The sequence below is a fragment of the Tupaia chinensis genome, unplaced genomic scaffold (assembly GCF_000334495.1).
Source record: "Tupaia chinensis unplaced genomic scaffold, TupChi_1.0 Scaffold000212_1, whole genome shotgun sequence".
In the NCBI taxonomy this organism is placed as follows: domain Eukaryota; kingdom Metazoa; phylum Chordata; class Mammalia; order Scandentia; family Tupaiidae; genus Tupaia; species Tupaia belangeri.
Genome location: NW_006159687.1, coordinates 55624 through 76869, shown reverse-complemented (window position 1 = coordinate 76869; position 21246 = coordinate 55624). Strand labels below are relative to the sequence as shown.

General features: G+C 37.4%; 1 protein-coding gene and 1 non-coding gene across 2 annotated transcripts in view; one reads left to right on the top strand and one right to left on the bottom strand.

Annotated features, from left to right (window-relative positions):
- Positions 1-21246, top strand: part of CCDC39 (coiled-coil domain 39 molecular ruler complex subunit) — a gene marked incomplete in the record, with an annotated part of 137186 nt that overhangs the window by 114838 nt on the left and 1102 nt on the right. The window contains 5 exon segments of the mRNA XM_014587416.2: positions 16985-17144; positions 17502-17608; positions 18304-18444; positions 18589-18768; positions 18914-18999. Coding sequence (XP_014442902.1) covers positions 16985-17144; positions 17502-17608; positions 18304-18444; positions 18589-18768; positions 18914-18999 — 674 coding nt within the window.
- LOC114007640 (U6 spliceosomal RNA) lies at positions 13619-13722 on the bottom strand. Its single transcript, XR_003549234.1, has one exon. It is a non-coding gene; the product is annotated as a U6 spliceosomal RNA (small nuclear RNA).

Genomic DNA, 21246 nt, shown 5'->3' with positions numbered 1-21246 from the left:
TTTTTTTTTTGGAGAGGTTTTTGCTATAGGGCGTGTGTGCTCGCCCGACAGAGAGAGACATAGAGACAGAAAGCAAGAAATCACCCCCCAGAGGGGATGGTCACACCACAATTCCTTCTCCATTCTCCTCTTGGGATCTTGGGCATGCACGCACACACACCCAGTGTGAGTTTTAAGCCACCAGGTCCGGGATGTGAACTGTGGTCAAATATGTGGGAGTCCAGCGACATAGCCATTACGCTAACTGCTGGTTCTCTCTCATTGTGGTTTTGATCTGCATCTCCCTTATGATGAGGAATGTTGATCATTTTTTCAAATATATTTTGGCTCTTTGTATGTTTTCCTTAGGTCATTTTCCCATCTTTTAGTTGGGTTACTCATTTTTTTCCAGGTAAGCCATTTGAGTTCCCTGTGTACTCTGGTTATCAGTCCCTTATCTGAGCATAGTTTACACAAATTTTCTCCCATTCTGAGGGTTGTCGATTCACACTAATTGCTGCTTCCTTGCTGTGCAGAACTTCTTAATTGGATGTAATGCTACCTATCTGTCTTGGGGATCATTGCCTATGCTTTGGTGGTCTTGCTTAAGAAATCTTTGCCTACCCCAATGTCTCCTAGAGTTTCTCCAGTATTTTCCACCAGTAGTTTTATAGTTTGCAGTCTTAGTTTTAGATATTTGATCCAATTTGAGTTGACTTTTGTTAATGGTGACAGGGGTTCAGATTCATCTTCCTGCAGGTGAATATCCAGTTTTTCCAGTGCCATTTGCTGAAGAGGTTTTAATTTTTCCACTGGATTGACTGATATCCTTTGTCAAAGAGCAGTTGGCTATATATTTTGGGATTTATTTCTGGGGTCTCTACTCTGTCCCATTGGTCCTCATGTCTGTTTTTGTACCGATATCACATTGTTTTGACTATCACAGCTTTGTAATATATTTTGGGGTCAGGAAGTGAGATGCCACACACTCCGCTCTTTTTGTGTAGGATTACTTTGGCAATATAGATTTTTTATGGTTCCAGATGAATTCTATGATTGTCTTTCTAGATCTGTGAAGAATGTCTCTTGTAATTTTATAAAGAATACATTAAATATGTAGGTTAATTTGGAAAAGATTGCTGTTTGAGTATGTTAATTTCCTCAATCCAGGAACATGGTATGTTCTTCCACTTTTTTGTGTCATTTTTGATTGATTTATTCATTTAATTCCTTTTCTTTTATACATTCAATCACATTATTATTTGGCTTACAAAATGGATATTTTAACAGGTGAACATTTCTCCCTAGTACAGTTGATAAAACTATAAAATATCCTCCACATTTCTTTGTGTGATTAATACTTTGCCTCCCTATTTTTCTTCTAAATGTCCTTTCTCAGACCCTCCACTTTCACACACACTACATTTGGTGTTTACATCTGTATACTGTGTTGCTATATCCTTTAGACAATTAGTTTCAGTCATAGAATACAGACACTTGGTATATATTAAGTGGGGACATAAAATGCCTCTCTTTCATTGCCTGGCTTGCTTCACTCAACAGTAAATCTTCCATATTCATCCCTTTCCTGTCAAAAGCCAGGGTTTTGTTGTTTTTTATGGCTGAATGGTATTCCATAGAGTATATGTGCCAGTTTTTCTATCCATTCATCTGTTCATGGGCATTTGGGTTGTTTCCATGACTTAGCAATTGTGAATAGTGCTGCAAGAAACATTGATGTGTGAGCACTTTTCTGAGTAAGTATTCTTCTATCCATTGAGCAGATACCAAGGAGTGGGATTGCTGGATCATATGGTAGTTCTATTTGTAGATTTTTGAGGAATCTCCAAATTGTTCTCCACAGTGGCTGGACTAATTTACATTCCCACCAGCAGTGTAAGAGAGTTCCCCTTTTACTACACCCCCACAAGCACTTATCATTTTTTGTTTTTTTAATCTTAGTCATTCTGACTGGGGTTAGGTGGTATCTCATTGTTTTGATCTGCATTTCCCTTATAATGAGGGATGTTGAGCATTTTTTTCATATGCCTTTTAACTATTCATGTCATCTCTAGAGAGTGTTTTTTTTTCAACTCATTCTCCCATCTTTTAATAGGATTGATAGTCTTTTTTCGGAACAGCTGCATGAGTTCCTTGTGAATTCTGGTTATCAGTCCCTTATCTGACGCATAGTTTACAAAAATATTTTCCCATTCTGAGGACTGTTGATTCACACTAATTACTATGTCTTTTCACATGCAGAAACTTCTTAGTAATCCCACTTGTCTGTAATCCCACTTGTCTGTTTTGGGGATTATTGACTATGTTTTGGGGTTCTTATTTAGGAATTCTTTACCTACCCCAGTGTCTCCCAATGTTTCCCCAATGTTTTTCATAGTTTTATAGTTTGAGGTCTTAGACTTAGATCTTCGATCCACCTTGAATTGTTTTGTGTCAGATGTGAGAGGTAGGGGTTCAGATTCATCTTTCTGCAAGTGAAAATCCAGTTTTTCCAGCAGCATTTGCTGAAGAGGTTTCCCTTTTCCCACTGGATTGATTGGTACCCCTTGTCAAAAATTAGTTGACTGTATGTTTAGAATTTATTTCTGGAGATTATACTCTGTTCCATTGGTCCACATGCCTGTTTCTGTGCCAGTACTATGCTGTTTTGAATACCACAGCTTTGTAGTATATTTTTGGATCAGGGAGTGAGATGCCACCTTTGTGCAGAATTGTTTTGACAATATGGGGTCTCTTTTGATTCCAGACAAACTTTATGATTGTCTTTCCTAGATCTGTGAAGAATGTGTCTGGTACTTTGGTTGGCATTGCATTATGTATATAGATTAATTTTGGTAAAATTGCCATTTTGATTATATTAATTCATCCAATCCATGAACATGGGATATCTTTTTACTGTTCTGAGTCATTTTCACTTTCTTTTTTTATCTTCTCATAGTTTCATTGTGGAGGTCTTCAACTTCTTGGGTTAGATTTATTCCTAAGTATCTTATACTTTTTTTGTGGTCTTGGTAAGTGAAATAACTTTTTTCAGTTCTATCTCAGTCTTCCTGTGGTTCATATATAGAAATGCTATAGATTTCTGGATGTTAATTTGTTATCCTGTAACTTTACTATATTCATGTATTATTTCTAGAATAATAATAATATTTTTAATATTATAATAAATTTAATATTATAATAAAATTAATATTATAATATTAATATTTTATTAATAATATTATTTTTCATGGAAACAATTGGGTCTTCTATGTATGCATTAATGTCATCTGCAAATAGTTTTATCTCTTCTTTTCCTTTTTGAATGCCTTTTATTTTTCCTCTTTTCTGATTGTGTTGGCAAGGACTTCCAGTCCTATATTGAAAAGAAGTGGAGAAAGTGGACATCCTTATCTTGTACCAGTTTTTAGTGGAAAATCTTTCAGCTTTTCTCCATTGATGATGTTTGCTGTGGGTTTTTCATAGATAGCTTTATTGTGTTGAGAAATGACACTTCTATGCTGATTTTGCTGAGTCTTGATCATGAAGGGATGTTGTATCTTACCAAATGCATTTTCTGCATCAATTGATATGACCATATGGTTTTTATCTTTCTTCCTGTTAATATGGTGTATTACATTTATGGTTTTGCATATGTTGAACCAACCTTGCATTCCTGGAATAAAGTGTACCTGATCATGATGTATAATCTTTTTTATAAGTTTTTGGATACCATTTGCTAGTATCTTGTTGAGAATCTTTGTGTCTATAATTACATCAGGGATATTGGTCTATACTTTTCCTTCCTTATCCTGTCCTTATCTGTTTTAAGGATAAGTGTAGTAGAGGCATCATGGAATGAATTATTGAGAGATTCACCCTTTTGGATTTTTAGCAATAACTTGAACAGAGTGGAGGTTAACTCTTCTTTGAAACTTTTATAGAATTCAGAGATGACTCCATCAGAGCCAGGGCTTTTCTTTGTTGGGAGGTCATTTATTACTGATTAAATCTCCTGGCTTTTTATGGGCCTATTCAGGCTTTTTGTATCCTCCTGGCTCTAGCTTGGTAGATTATATGTGCCCAGGAATTTGTCCATTTCATTCAGGTTGTCTTGTTTTTTAGCATACGGATGGTCATAGTATTCTCTAATAAAGGTTTGTATTTCTACTAAGTCTGTTGTTATTTTGCCTGCTTCATTGCAGTTTTGATTCACCTGGTTCCTTTCTCTCTTCTTCTTAATAAGTCTCGCTAGTGGCGTATCAATTTTGTTTATCTTTTCAAAGAACCAGCTTTTATTTTAATTTATTTTCTGTATAGTTTGTTTATTTTCTGTTTCATTTATTTCTGCTCATGTCTTTATTATTTCCTTTCTCTTGGAGTTTTTTGCATCGTTTTGCTGTTGCTTTTCCAGTTCTGTGAAGCATGATGTTAGGTGATCCATTTGCCTTCTTTTCATCTTCCTCTTATGTGTAGTATTAGCTATGAACTTCTCTTATGACTGCTTTAGCAGTGTCCCAAAGATTATGGAAACTCGTGTCTTCATTGTCATTGGTTTCCAAGAATCTTTTTGATTTCAATCTTTATTTCTTCAGTTGTTGTGGATTCATTCAGGAGTAGGTTATTTAGTTTCCATGTATTTGGGTATTTTTGAGGATTTCTCTTGAAATTAAACTCAAGTTTAATTCCATCCTGGTCAGAGAAGATGCTGGATATAGTTTCTATGCCTTTAAATCTGTAGAGGCTTGCTTTGTGCTGTATGATGTGGTCAGTCTTCAAAAGTTTTCATGTGGGGATGAGAAAAAAGTGTATCTTGTGGTCTTTGGATGGAAAGTTGTATAGATGTCTGTTAAGTTCATTTGATTTATGGTATCGTTTAGATTCTTTATCCCTTTATTTTTTGTCTAGATGATCTGTCCCGAGGGGATAGTGCAGTATTGAGGTCTCCAACAATTAGTGTGTTGTAGTCTATCTCCCCTTTTAGATCTAACAGTCTTAATATTAATAAGCACAATATCTTCTTGATCAATTGACCTTTTTACTACAATATAGTGCCCTTCTTTGTCTCTTCGAACAGTTTTTATTTTAAATTCTATTTTGTCAGAGATTAGTATCACACTCCAGCTCTTTTTTGGTTCCATTTGCATGGAAAACCTTTTTCAAACTCTTCCCTTTCAGTCTATGTATGTCTTTATCCATGAAGTGGGTTTCCTCTAGGCAACAAATAGAGGGTTTTTGTTTTTTATTCCATTCTGTGAGTCTGTGTCTCTTGATTGGAGAATTTAATCCATTCACATTTCGTTTTATCATTGATGTTACTGGATCTTTCCCAAAGTTTAAGTTGGCCATTTTCTTGTCTGCCTTTTATTCCTTTATTTCTGTCTGTTAATTCTTTAGTTTTCCTGGAACAGTACTTTCTTCAGGGTTTCTTTAAGAGCTGGTCTGGTGTTGGCAAATTCTTTCAGGTCTTGTTTGTCTGAGAAGATTTTAACCTCTTTTTCCCTTATAAAGGATAGTCTTACAGCATGTAACAATCTTGGTTCAAATTGTTTTTCTTTACACTTTCAATACATCTTCCCATTCTTTTCTTGCTTGCATCGTTTCTGTTGAGAAGTCCGGTGTTAGCCTGATGGGATCACCTTTGTAAGTCACTTCTTGTTTCTCTCTTGCCAGTTTTAGTATCATATCTTTATCTGTGGTCTTGGACATTCTGTCTAAGATGTGCCTTGGGGGAGATCTTCTGGGATTGATTCTATTTTGGTTCCTTCATATTTCTTGGGTCTGGATGCTTGAGTGCCTCTCTAGACTTGGGAAATTTTCTCCCAGGATTTCATGGAATAGATTTTCCATGCTGTTATTAGTTTCTTCACCTTTTGGGATGCCAGTTATTCTGATGTTTGGGCGTTTTATGGAATCTAGTATTTCTCATTAATCTTGTGGGTTTTTTTTATATTTTCTCTATTTTTTTGGTGTTTTTTTTTCTAGATCAGAAGTTTTATCTTCTACATCAGAGATTTTATCTTCAGCATGGTCTAATTGACTTTTAATACTTTCAAGAGATTCTTTGGTTTTCTGTATTACAGACTTCATCTCTGATAGTTCCATCTGATTCTTTCTCAAAATGTCCATTTCTTCTTTCATATCATGGAAGGACTTCCTAATCTCTAATAGTTCGTTGCCTCTTTTCTGTTCCAACCCATAGAATTTGGTCACCATGGATCTTGGAAATTCTTTCTGTGACATTTTGGTAACATCCTCCATTTTCACAAAAGATGGGGGGGGGGTGTTTCCCTTTTACTGCGAATTGATATGTGCTGAAGTCTCCCATCTGTTGTTTTTAGTAATGTGGTCTCAAGAAAGATACTCTATTCAGGTGCCTGGAGAGCAGTATTTTCTTTTTCTTTTTCTTTTTTTTTTTTTTTTTTTTTTTTGAGAGGTTTTTGCTATAGGGCGCGTGCGCTGGCCAGACAGAGACATAGAGACAGAAATCAAGAAATCACCCCCCAGGGGGGATGGTCACGCTGCAATCCCTTCTCCTCCATTCTCCTCTCGGGAACTTGGGAACGCACGCACACGTGCCCGGCGTGAGTTTTAAGCCACCGGGTCCGGGACACGAACCGTGGTCGACTACATGGGAGTCCAGCGACATAGCCATTATGCTAACTGCTGGTTCCCAGTATTTTCTTTTTCACAGGTGGTTCAGTACATTATATTCCCTTATATTACTAGGGAATTTCAGATCTGATTCTAGACCTGTGTAGTCCCTCTGGCAAGGTGGAAGTTGAGGAAGAGAAGATAATATCAGAGGAAAGAAAAGAGTACAGAGGGAAATAAAGAAAAAGTCGTGCACTGTGTGATATCTCGGCACCGGATTTCACCAGAGGCCTGGAGATGAAACTGGAAGCTGCTGCAGAAAAAAGTACAGTCTTTGGGGAAAGGATATTCACAAAAGAATGGAGAAGAGCAAAGAAAAAAAAAAGATAAAAACTGCCTACCTGTCTGGGTGACTGGCTGGATGTTGGGCTGGGGAACCTGGAAGTGAGGGGCGGGGGGTTTGGGGGGGCCGCTTAATGTCCCTTACTGCCCAGAGGTCTGGAGATGGAACTGGAGGCTGCTGCAGAACAAAGGACTGTGTTTAATTGGGTGGGTCTTGGGCTGGAGAGCCTGGAAGTGAGGCGGGGGTGGGGTGGGGGGGAATGGTGGCCCTGCCTCAATGTCCTTTACTGCCCAGAGGCTTGGAGATGAAACTGGAGGCTGCTGCAGAAAGAAAAAAAAAAAATTCTCTCTTCTTAATTAGTCTAGTTAATGATGTGCCAGTCTTGTTTATCTTTCAAAGAACTAGCTTTTGCTTTTGTTTATTTTTTGTATAGTTTGTTTATTTTCTATTTAAGTTATTTCTGCTCTAATTTTATTATGTGTTTTCCCTTGGCAAATTTTGGATATTTTTGTTGTTTTTCCAGTTCCCTGCGGCATGATGTTAGGTGGTCTTTTTGCCACCCTCCATTTTTATCTTACGTGCACTAATTGCTATGAACTTGCCTCTTGTGACTGCTTTTGCAGGGTCCCATAAGTTATAGAAAATTGTGTACTCATTGTAATTTATTTCCATGAACCTTTTGAATTCCTTCTTAATCTCTTCAGTAGTCGAGAAGTCATTCAGAAGTAGGTTATTTAGTTTCTTTGTATTCATGTTTTTTCAAGTGTTTTTCTTGAAATTAGTATCAAGTTTAACTCCATTATGGTCAGAGAAGATAAGATGCTAGATATGGTTTCTATGCCTTTGAATATTCTGTGCCCTATCATGTGGTCAGTCTTTTGTGTTTTTTTGAGGGAAAAGTCCTATAGATGTCTGTCATAGCCATCTGATTTGTGGTATCTTTTAGGTCCTGTATTTCTTTGCTCATTTTATCTTTCATTGTATGTCTAAAGGAGATAATGTGGTGTTGAGATCTCAACAATTAGAGTGTTACAGTTTATCTCCCCTCTTAGATTTAGCAATATTTCCTTTACATATTTGGGTGCTCCTGAATTGGGTCCGTAGATATTTTTAAGTGATATATCTTCCTGATAAATTTTCCCTTTTACTACTATATAATGCCCTTTGTCTCTTCTTACAGTTTTTGTCTTAAAGACTGTTTTGTCTGAAATGGGTATAGCGACTCCTGCTGTTTTTTGGTTTCCATTTGTATAGAATATCTTTTTCTAGCCTTTCACTTTTAATCTATATGTCTTTATCCATGAAATGTATTTTTTGTAGGCAACAGATGGAATGTTTCTGGTTTTTTTATTCATTTAGCCAGTCTGTGTCTCTCAATAGGAAAATTTAATTCATTAACATTCAATGTTACTATTGATATTTCCAGACTCGTCCCTACCATTAAGTTTGCTGCCATTTTCTTAGTTATTTTTTGTTTCCTTATTTCTGTCTGTCTTTAGTTTTCTTTGTATAGTACTTCCTTCAGAATTTCTTTTTTTTTTACATCAGATTTTATTCTAAAATAAAAAGTATATTTAAAAAAATTTCACATACAAAGAAGGTGTTGAAAAGCAAAGGGAGGTGGGACAATAAAAGGTTACACTTATGACTAAAGTTATTAAACCAAATAGAAATATTAATATTCCATGCAGAGTTACAGAAAGTATGTCACCAAATTATCTTTACCCAGAAATAGCACTGTGGAAAATAGAGCACTTCAAATGGAGAAGTGCAGTGTTACAGAGGCCAGCACTACCAAGTCTCTGCTCACTGAAGAATAGCCCTGAGAAGTTTTCAGTGAATAAAATGTATATAATTCTCACTTTTTAAAGAGTTATGAGCTGAGAGCCAAAAATATCATTAGACTCTATTCTTCCACTATCCTAAATTAACCTACTGAAATGGACTACTCTACTCAGAAATTTGATATGGGAAGTCTATCCCTTAAAGTACACATTTTATTGAAGACTCTTTTTTATTCAGTGAGACATTTGACTATTTATCATTTTTTAACTCTTTTTATAAAAAATTTTAAGCACATACCACAAAGGTAGAAAGAAAATAAAATAATCCCTTGTGGGTGTCTATCCCAGGGCTTGGATCGGGCTGAACCATGATCGGGGGCTGCTGGTGAGGAAGAGAAAGAAGATGAGAAAGAGAAAGCCCTCCATCTTGCCAGGACCCGGGAATTGGAAAGAATGAGACAAAGACATAGAGTAGAAATGGACACAGGCAGCCTGAGCCTAGGTAGCCCAAACAACTTGTGCCGCAGCTGAGCTACTGCTTGAGCTGCTTGAGCCGCTTGAGCCACCCAGACAAACTGGGCCTCTTTATAGTACAAGGAGACATTACACATGTATGTTTCATGATACTTCATAGATTGGTTTCCAGGTTACAGGCAATAAGAAGCAATTAACAAAGCTATGAGGGCTTAGTCATACAGGGCCAGGTGTGTCCCTTGGTGATAAGCAGCCCATCGAGAAAGTCTCATCTTTTATAATGCAGAGAACTAGCTGTTAAGTGTGGGGAAGGAGCTAAAGAACTTCTCTATAAGGAGTGCACCACCACACCCAGAGAAGGCTAAAGAACCTTTCAGATGCAGAGCAGGGATTGGATTTTACTAACTGGGGTCAAGATATTTCTTGAAGTTCATCAGATGTGTCTGTTGGAAAGCCCCTAGTAATTTCCACCCTTGCTCTGTCTGCAGCCAAGGTCAGGGAAAGACAAGTTACAAGGTTCTGCCAAACCCCAAAAGAGCAGGTGGTGTTTGCTCAGAGCATGTCCCCACACCTCAAATTCTCTCTCTTAAACGTGTCCCCATATTTCCCCCTTTTTTGTTTTAAAGCCAACATGGCCTGGGTTGTTAGGAGGGAGGTCAGCACCAAGAGATACACACAGGCATTAGATAACTACTGTAACAATTAAGTAGCATAGTATAAAATTAGTTAACATCATTTTCTTAGAGGGCAGCATCGGTGCTATGCAACTAAGACAGTATAAACTGTTATGAGATAGATTAACTAAAATATAATTAAACGTGTAGGTCATTCATGTAAAAATCCTGTCTACAGACAATTGAACAAAGCTAATAGCATAGCTAACATTTTTTTGTTTTTGCAGAAATGAGATCCCGGTGGCAAGTGTTCATTGAGTTAGCGACTCTGGCACACATAGCAATGAACAAGTTCTCAGGAGTTGGTTTTTTATCTTGTCTCTTCAGCATTTCCTGAGCATCATTGGCTAATGCTTCGATGTCACGCCAAGTGCTAGGACTTGCCGTGGCTGGACTGCGCTTCCTTTTTTTGGTCTTCTCTTTCTCCTGTATGTTCAGCTGGAAATTCACTATCGGATTTTGCAGCATCTGATGTCAGCTTATGGTGTGCAGGTCATACGCACCGAGACAGAATCCAGACTGGACCTGTAGGAGTAAGCACAGAAGCATACCCTTTTCCCCAGGTTATTAGAGGAACTAGGCCTAGCCAGGTTGGATCTGGAAGCATCCTATAGAAAACTTTAGCTTGGGGGAGCTTTTGTGAAGATGACATGCGTTGCCAGGCTCTACTCCAAAGATGTGATTTTGCATCAAAAGTCAGATTTAGATGATTCAATTTAAACGTGGTTAAAGAAAGCAATTTTGCAGCATGAGCAGAGGGGGACCCTAGCCCTAAATTTTCTCCTTTTCTTGTTTTAAAAATGTAGAGAGCGTTTGTTTTACACGTTGGTGCATACGCTCAACAATTGCTTGACCGGTGGGGTTGTATGGAATGCCTATAACATGCTGAATACCCTACTCAGTACAGAAGTCACAAAATTTTTTTGGAAATATAAGCAGGGCCATTGTCTGTTTTCAATGATTTAAGTTTGCCCATAACAGAAATACTGGCTAGAACATACTAAATTGCTGCTGTAGAATTTTCAGAAGTGTCAGCTGTCACCCACATAAAGTTAGAAAAGGTATCATATCATGTCTGCTAAAGAGGTGGTGGGGTTGTCATAAATACCTTTCAATACCTCCTGAGAATCAACATTAGCATTTTCAAAGGCCAGTTGTTTTAACAGTACTTGAGCTGCATCTGTATTCTCCACTTGCCTGTACAAAGATCTTTGCAATCTGTATATAAATAAGTCATAGGCTCCTGGTGGCCCTTGACACACTTTAACAAAAGAAAGGCATCGGCCAGAAGAGTCAGGTATTTTCTTCCATGCAAGAGTAGCAATGGTGGCTATTTTCCTGAAGACTTCTGGTGGCCTTTGGGACTGTTGTTCACTAGTGGAATAATCGCCAGTCCTTGACAACATTTCAGCAGTCTCTTCTGGGTTTCTTATTACATTATCAGTAACCGTTTGATGGCATCTGCCATCAAACTTTTGTTTCCAAACCGTATATTGGGCAGGAGTGGCCACCATTTTTACAAACACTTTCCAGTCATTGGTTGTGAGTTCATAGCTTGTGACTATATTGTCTATCATCCCTATAATGTAATGATTGCTGGTTCCATATTTGGTGATAGCTTGTCTAAATTCTTTAAGTATACTATAAGATAAACATTCATATGTAGGGACCAGCAGTTAGCATAATGGCTATGTGGCTGGACTCCCACATAGTCGACCACGGTTCGAGTCCCGGACCCGGTGGCTTAAACTCACACCAGGCGCGTGTGCGTGCGTGCCCAAGATCCTGAAAGGAGAATGGAGGAGAAGGGATTGTGGCGTGGCCACCCTCCCTGGGGGGTGATTTCCTGCTTTCTGTCTCTCTCTCTCTCTCTCTCTCTCTCTGTCTGGCAAGCGCATGCGCCCTATAGCAAAAACCTCTCAAAAAAACAAAAACAAAAAAAACCAGAAAAAACATTCATATGTGGCTTGTCCCCTTTTTTTGTATAATAGGATAGACAGAAAGCATGGAAGTGTCCCCTTCTTGTAGAGCGCTGCTTAGACATTCCTCCAAACATCCCTTGGGCAATTTTTCTCTAGGCAGTTTTTTAGATGAGGCCTTGGATGGGGGAGAGGGAGCAGGAGAAGCCCATAGGGCAGTTGGATTATTTCTGATCTCTGCATCAGCTGCCAAGACCTCTTTCAGAGGAGGCTCAAGGTCATCAGGTTTACCAAATTGAAATATGGTGTTTCTGTACAGACGCCAGGCATGTAATATTTCTATGGGAGCACGTGGCTCTTCATGTAAGCAGATACCAATTTTTTCCCAAGCAGTTAATTTCAGTGATCCAGCCTCCAGATACCAAGGACAACGGGTACTGAGTTTTACTACCATCTGAGAAATGGCTTTGGACTGCACCGAGTGATCAGTCTGATTTAGCAAATACAATAGCTCCTCCTTGTGAACAGTGCGAGCTGGGGATAGCCTATTCCCCATATTGATTCCTGGGTTCTCTGTAGAGATAAAGCGGCCCTGTAGCCCTTCACTGGGCAATCATTAGCCCTTTTCTGGGTGACTATTAGCCCTTCTCTGGGCGATTATTAGCCCTCACTGGGTGACCCTTAGCCCTTCTCTGGGCGACTTAGCCCTCACTAGGCGTCCCGTAGCCCTCACTGGGCCCTTTTCAAGAAATGCCACGTAGGCAGTAAACAGTCTGTTACACTAATTTCCTAGAATCTCCGTAGAGGGTGTGCACCTACAGCCCTTCTTGGGCAAGAAATTAGTGTCGACTGCCTGAAAAATACTATCTTGCTCGCTTTCAGCTCTAAAAATCACAGATTTCAACTGCTGCTTTTGGGATCAAGCACTGACATAGCCGCCGTAGAGCTATCCAATCTGGCAGCAAAATGGCAGCTGATGTAAAACTACAACAAGGATACAGAGCAATTCTTTGGCAAAATCTTTACAGTACAGCCCAGAACAGCATATTTCATGGGAGGAGAAAGTAATACTGTGTATCAAATAATAGCATAAAATTTCTATAGCCTGGCGTTGCTCACAAAATTTTAGGTCTGTGTCTACTCCGAAGCGCTCTACACAAAGGGAACATGCCTCCTTACTACATAGTAATCTATTTAAAAGCTGAATTTATAGACGAGAGAAAACAGACATAGTGATAGACTATTGAAAAGCGCGAGCCAAGTCGCTGGGGGCAGAGAGGCCGCCCAGTCATTTACTTACCTCTGGAGGTAGCCGAGAAAGGTATGAGATGGGCCGCCAGGGTCATCCAGAAGCCAAGTAGTCCAGAAGTCCCGGTGTCTGGATCCGGGGTTTTTCGGCACCAATCTGTCAGCGTCTGCCCCAGGGCTAGGATCTGGCTGAACCATGATCAGGGGGCTGCTGGTGAGGAAGAGAAAGAGGACGAGAAAGAGAAAGCCCTCCATCTTGCCAGGACTGGGGAATTGGGCTTCAGAATTTCTTGAAGAGATGGTCAGGAGTTGGTAAAGTCTTTTGTTTATCCAAGGACATTTTTATCTTTTTTTTCTCCGTATGAAAGATAATCTTGCCAGGTATAGTATTCTTGGTTATAATTGTTTTTCATTTAACACTTTGAATATATTTCCCCATTCTTTCTTTACTTGCATTGTACCTGTTGAGAGGTCTGTTGTTAGCCTGATAGAATAACTTTTGTAAGTGACTTGACGTTACTCTCTTGCCAGTCTTAGTATATTGTCTTTGTCTGTGGTTTTGGCCAATCTAACTATGATGTGCCTTGGACAAGGTCTTCATGGAAAAATATGGAATGCTTCACAAATTTGCAATTCATCTTTGCAGCAGGGGACATGCTAATCTTATCTGTATTGTTTTAGTTTTAGTATATGTACTACTGAAGCAAGCATGGAATTTTTAATTTTTTTAATTAATTTTTTTTGAGAGGTTTTCGCTATAGGGTGCGTGCGCTTGCCAGACAGAGAGAGACACAGAGACAGAAAGCGAGAAATCACCCCCCAGGGGGGATGGTCACGCCGCAATCCCTTCTTCATTCTCCTCTCGAGATCTTGGGCACACACGCACACGCACCCAGCGTGAGTTTTAAGCCACCGAGTCCGGGATGCGAACCGAGGTCGACTACATGGGAGTCCAGCGACATAGCCATTACTCTAACTGCTGCTTCCCTTTAATTTTTTTTTTAAAATAATACTCTAGCTGTTTCATTGCTAGGAGAAACTTAAACTTGCCAGTTGGAAGTTAATTTTTGTTTCTCAGTGTGATTCTGTATTTCAATGTGGTAAATTCTGTTTCTCAATTTTGTAGATTTAGGATTCATCTTATTCTATTCAAGATCCTTTACTTATCCTTCTTACTTTGTCTGTAAAGGAACATTTTCTAATGCAGGATACATATGTCTGAAGCCTCAGGTCAGAGAAATTTGATGACAGTGCTAACTACTATTTTGTTTTCCATGTTTTATAGATCAGGGGTCAACTAAGTCTGGACCCTGGTCAACAGCTGCCTATCACTTGTTTTGTGAATAATTATTGAAGACATAATACCTAAACTCATTCATTTATATACTGCATAAAGCCGTTTTCATGCTACAATGACAAGGTTGAGTAGTTTTGGCACAGACTGCCTATTAAGTTAAAATATTTGTTACTTGGTCCTTTAATAGGTTTGCTGACCCCTTCTATTAGTTTCTCAGGGCTGACATAACTAAGTATCACAAATCATATGGCTTAAACAATTTATTGTCTCATAATTCATGAGTCTAGAAGTCCAAGGTGAAGGTGTTGGCAGGGTTGGCTGTTTCTGGGGGCTGTGAAGAATATTCTATGCATATCTCCTAGCTTCTGGTGGTTTGCTGGCAATGTTTGTCTTTTCTTGGTTTGTAAACTTAACCACTCTGCTGTCTACATTCATCACATGATATCTTCCGGTCTCTTCACATTGTCTTCCCTCTGTGCTAATCTGTTTCTTAATTTCTCATTTTTATGAGAGGATTAGGGCCCATCATAATGAACTTCATTTTTAACTTGACTACATCTGCAATACCTTATTTCCAAATAAAACCACATCTGAGGTACTGGGGAGTAGGGCTTCAGCATATCTTTTTAGGAGGGGCACAATTCAATCCACAGCCTCCCTGTTTTTATCCTTTAGTCTATGGGGTGTAAATGATTTTATTTATCCTTCTATTGACTCTTGTATTGACTGTTAAGAGCCAGACAAAACAATATAATCAGTAAACTGTACAGTGGCATTTTTCAAATCTTTAAGTTTCTTAGTTTTTATGAGGATACAACCTAGTTCTGACCATAATTTAATGAAATTGTCAGTTGAAGGTACTTGAAAATGCTTTGAAATATTGGGCAGAAATTTATAAAATTTATAATAAGTTATTAAATCAAAAGAATGTTTCTTGCCTGAAATAGTTTCAGAAACACTTTCTCATTTCAAATCTTTGAAAGGAGTTTTTTTTTTTTTTTTTAAAGCATGGTATATTCAGGAAAGTAATGTTTTCCTGTATATAACTTACCACAATTTAAAAAATAGTTGAAAAAAATAAAGATCATTATGCTAAATATAAATAGAAAAGATGAAATCTGTAAATTACCAAAGACTAAAACTTCCTCTGTGAGTGGACAAACTCAGTGCCTCTCTCTGGTTACATCTCATAGGGCTTTTTCTAAAGTTGTACCCAAACAATTTCAAAGAACTTCTCAGGTTAAACAGTGACAGAGACAGCATACGTATATATTAAAAAGTGCCAGAAAACCCATTTGAAATCAACTAATTCATTTAATTTAATAACTCAAGAGTTGTATTTAAGAGTGTGGTCAATGAGAAAGGTAAGTTTTATTGTGTTTCAGTTCTTAACATTTTCAGGTTTTTTTTTTTAATGCTTTAAAACATGAATCAGACATTGCTGTAATAAATACTACATAATTTTAAAAAGCTATCAACAAATAAATTGTTAGATAAACTATATTGTGTCTAGAATTGGTAACCATCTCATTTGAAATATACCCTGGTTTGAGTCCTGGACCTGGGGGCTTGCTTTCTCACTTTCCCTCTGTCTGTCTGTCTGTCTCTGGTGAGCATATATGCCCTATAGCAAATTTAAAATAATAATAAATAAAATTAAATCTTTTAAAAATATATAATGCAGTAAAAAGTGCTGGAATATGTCAAAGCAGCTAGATTTTAGTTATTGGCTACCAGTGAATTGTGTGACTACATCAAATAACATATTTCTTTTTCTGAGTCCAGTTTCTTCATTTTTTTAATGAAGGAGTTAAATTTGTTTTATCATATACAAGTTCATAATCTAATTCCACTCTTGAAATTCAAAGTCCATTCACTTCTACACAGGAGACTATATAATATGTAGGAAACCTTTGAACAATGCAGGGGTTGGGATGCCAACACCCCGTGCAGTCAAAACCCACATATAACTTTTGACACCTTGAAAACAAATAACCTACTGTTGACTGAAAACCTACTGATAACAGTTGATTAATACATTCTATATGTTATATGTATTATACATTTTATCTTAAAAGTAAACTAGAGAAAATTATTAAAATCATAAGGAAGAAAAAAATATATTTTTTTAAATGCTTTTTTAGGAATTTTTTTTTTTTTTTTTGAGAGGTTTTCGCTATAGGGCACTTGCACTCACCAGAAGGAGAGAGAGACAGAGAGACAGAAAGTGAGAAATCACCTCCCACGGGGGATGGCCATGCCGCAACCCCTTCTCCTCCATTCTCCTCTTGGGATCTTGGGCGGGCATGCTCGTACATGTGCCCGGCATGAGTTTAAACCACCGGGTCCAAGACTCGAACTGCGGTTGACTACATGGGAGTCCAGCGACATAGCCATTACACTAACTGCTGGTCCCTATTTTAGGAATTTTTTCCAGAGTTTGGTGTAAGCTTTGGTTAGTTACTGCATTTCCATCATGGTTTCGTATCTTATGTACCATATTTTGAAGACCTGTGGATTTGGTGTTCTATGCTGAATCAAGCACAAGGAATAAATACTTGGTGTATGTGTAGCCCTGAAGGTAAACTGATATTGTTAGGATGATTTTGTGTCTAAAAGGCAGTCATTTCCCATGATAAATACATTTATCCAGTCATTTCTGTACTTCATAGGCTGCTCAAGAAAAAGAAGAACTTCAAAGGGAAGGTGACAGTTTGGATGCTAAGATCAACAAAGCTGAAAAAGAAATCTATGCTCTAGAAAATACCTTGCAAGTGCTGAATAACTGCAACAACAATTACAAACAATCTTTTAAAAAAGTGACTCCATCCAGTAAGTAGGAGTTTTAAATTTTTAAAAAATAAATATATAAAATGAAAACTGTAGTTATTGATATTTTAAAAGGAGGAATACTACAAGACATGGAGAACAAAAGTGTACCATGTTTGATTGGGCCAAAAAACTAAAATGATAAGTCACTTCTCTAGGGAATTAATTTCAGCTCTGAAAAACAATCACAGCATTATTGTTCTATGTTGACCAAACAAGAAATGGCTACTACATAGCCATATTGTTTTTCCATAAGTGGATATATGGAACTTACCCTTTCATAACAGAAAGTGTTCCAAGTTTAGTTTAAGATTGCTTTCTATATAATATGTTGAAAACTAAAAATTCCCTAAATTCTAGGTGATGAGTATGAACTAAAAATTCAACTAGAAGAACAAAAAAGAGCTGTGGATGAAAAATACAGGTACAAACAAAGACAAATCAGAGAGCTTCAGGAAGATATCCAGGTAATTCTACAGGCTTTTTGTCTTAAGCCCTCAATACAAATCAATTATCATTATTGCTACTTTAAATTCTCTTGATCTTACACAAAAACAGAGACTTTTCTAGAGAAGTAGATGGTAAGAGATAATGTCTCATTTAAAGGAGAAAAACAAGTGATCAAAGTAAAGTAAATTCATTAAAATCTCTGTGCTAAGCACTGATAATTTCTTGTTATTGGTTGATGGATCATAACTAATTATGATCCATCCAATAGCCATTATTTAATACATTTTATTTAGTTCTTTAAAGACCACATTAAGATTGTTCCTTAAAACAAAAAGCTTTGAAAGATAAAATAATCAAGTAGAAAGCAGTTACTAAAGTGAATCATTAAAAGATTTTAAAAAATGCTTAGTAAGCAGGCCCTATAAATTTTTTTTTTTTTTACTAATAAATTTGAAGGAACAGATGATAGGAATTGTGAAATCTCTGAAAATTGTATTATTTCAGTATTCCTTGTTTATATTTTTCCCCAAATACCATAAAAACACTTTCTGGTGGAATTATTTACAAAACTTAATAAGGCCATTATACTTATTATCCAACAATAGAAAAATGTATATTATGTATAAAAACAAAGTAAATGAATATTTAAAAAATGACAAGTTATGAAAGTCAATTTTTGATACAAACCAATAAGTATGTTTATTTTCTGCAGAGCATGGAAAATACTTTACAAGTCATAGAACATTTAGCAAATAATGTCAAAGAAAAATTATCAGAGAAACAGGCTTACTCATTTCAACTAAATAAGGAAACTGAGGAGCAGAAGCCAAAGTTAGAAAGAGCAACTAAACAGGTATTGACATCTTTTAAAAGCTGACCAGTCATATTTACATTTTTTGAACTCCCAGGTGATAAACCAAAATCCTTCTCCATCCATTAAAAAATAGTAAGTTTGTAAGATAGGTTTATATAATAATTGACTATTATTTACCAACAGTGCACAAAACTCACAAAGGAGATTCGTATTTTGAAAGACACAAAAGACGAAACACTAGAAGAACAAGACATCAACCTTCGTGAAGTGAAACAATTTCACAAGGTCATTGATGACATGTTCATTGAGGTCACAGAAGAAAATGCTGAGATCCGCATTATCCTTCAAACATATTTTCAACAGGTAATAAATATTAGTATCTTATATTAAGTATGTGCCTTATAACACTTCATGAAGATAAATTTTATAGCATTCATCGTGAAATGAAATTTAAAATATTGTTCTCCCCAAATGCAGTAGTATTAATTGTTGTTGAATATTCTCCTAGAATGGATTAGAATTACCAACAGCCAGTACTAAAGGAAGTCATCCAAGTTCTAGATCTCCTTCACAGACTTCACTGTTATCAGCTAGGTAAGTGGGAAGTTGAAAAATCTCCTTAACTCTTGTAGCTGCTGCCCAGTGTACCCAGCCACTTCCTCCTCCCCACAGCTATTGGACTAGCCAGTGTACTGCCAGTGCCCCGCTCCCAGTCATGGTCACCTAATTAGACATAGCCAGCAGACAAGACCTTTTTTTCTGACTTCTGTTATTGTCACCATTTCTTTTGTGTCACAAGTGGTTTGTGACTACAAACTATATCTGTAGGATAAAGCAAGGTGTAATTTGGGGGGTTGTATCTTGGGAAGGGTAAACTCTTAAGTAGGGGGAAATTTTTTAAACCATAAAGGGACCTAAATATACAAGAGGATTTTAAAAAGTTTATGGAAAAATGGAATTAATCTGTTTATTTTAGTGTAAAAAAACATGTTGAAATGCAGTTTTTTTCATGTGTTTTCTGTGGATTTTTGAAAACCCCTGGGATATTTTTGTGTGATTAAAACAACATTTTAAAACTATATATTCAGGGGAACCAGCAGTTAGCGTAATGGCTATGTCGCTGGACTCCCACGTAGTCAACCGCGGTTCGTGTCCCGGACCCGGTGGCTTAAAACTCACGCCGGGCGCGTGTGTGTGCATGCCCAAGATCCCGAGAGGAGAATAGAGGGTAAGGGATTGCGGCGTGACCATCCCCCCTGGGGGGTGATTTCTCGCTTTCTGTCTCTATGTCTCTCTCTGTCTGTCTGGCGAGCGCACGCGCCCTACAGTGAAAGTCTCTCCCAAAAAAACAAACAAACAAACAAAACAAAAACAAAAACAAAAACATACTATATATAAAGGATTTTGTGATGCTTTATTTGCGAAAAAGTAAACTATTTTTTTCCATTTGCAGTTATCTAAAATTTTATATCATAGATGCTTAATCACAACTCTTGTGCTTTGCTGACAAAATAAAATGTATTAATGTTGATCCTGATTTTAGAATTCCCAATATCCTATATTCAGCAGCTGCTTACTACTTTTCATTAATCCATGTAGAGATTTCACATAGAAAAAGCTAAGTCCTAAAAGCTTTTAAGTATAAAAAGCTGCTTCTACATATATTCATAGTAGGTAGCTACTTGAACATTCTTGTACTTAATCGGATATATATATCTATCTATCTATCTATCTATATTTTTTTTGGGGGGAGAGTGTTTTTTTTTTTTTTTTCTGTAGGGCACATGCACTCACCTAAAAGACAGAGACAGAGAGACAGAAAGCGAGAAATCACTCCCCAGGGGGGGGTTTTTGGTCACGCCGCAATCCCTTCTCCTCCATTCTCCTCTCGGGATCTTGGGCACACACGCCCAGCGTGAGTTTAAGCCACCGCGTCTGGGACTCAAACCATGGTTGACTACATGGGGGTCCAGCGACATAGCCATTACGTCATCTGCTGATCCCAATGAAATATATTTTTAAAAAACTATTTCAGAATTGTATGGCTGTCTTTCAAATGACCTCACCTATTACTCATTTTCCACTTCAGCTTAAATTGTATAAGCTATCATTTTATACTCTTGCCATCAATGAATCCTGTTGCTCTTTTGTTACTATACTGCCAACTTCCAATTCTTACTGATCCCACTCTAAGAACTCAATCATGGTTGAAAATGTTTTTCTCATATAAAAACATGATTTTTTTTTTTAATTGCTAAAGGGTGCAATTGCTTGCCAGAGAACATGGAGAGGGAGGGAGAGAGAAAACACCACCTCCCTCTCCATCCCCCAAGTGGGGCATGGTCATGCTGCAATCCCCTTTCCTCCATCTCTCCAACCCTCAGGATTCTGGGCACATATGTGAACACTGGTGTGTTTCTTTGGCTGGAATTCAGAACAAAGTCAGCTAGATATGTGGGATCTGGTTCTTTATTCACAGGGTTTAACTGCTATGGTACAGACTGGCTCCAGAAACACTAATTTTTTATTGTTTTGAAACTCTATGTAATCTACCATCTACTCTTCCTTTTTTTAAAACTAATTTTTAAAATATCTATTAGTAGTCATATTTTTAAAATTTTTGTTATTTTAATTCACCAGAGAGAAAATGAGAAGACAAGCTGCCAGGTTCGAACTTTAACTGTGGTTGGCCATGTGGGAGATCAGCCCTGTGGGAATCCAGCGCCTTAACCACCATGCCTCCTGCGGCTCCGTGGTCATACTTTTAAAACTTAACACTATCAATATGTACTTTTTAGTATCTTTAATTACTTAAAGAATTATGGTATTGTTTGCCAATAA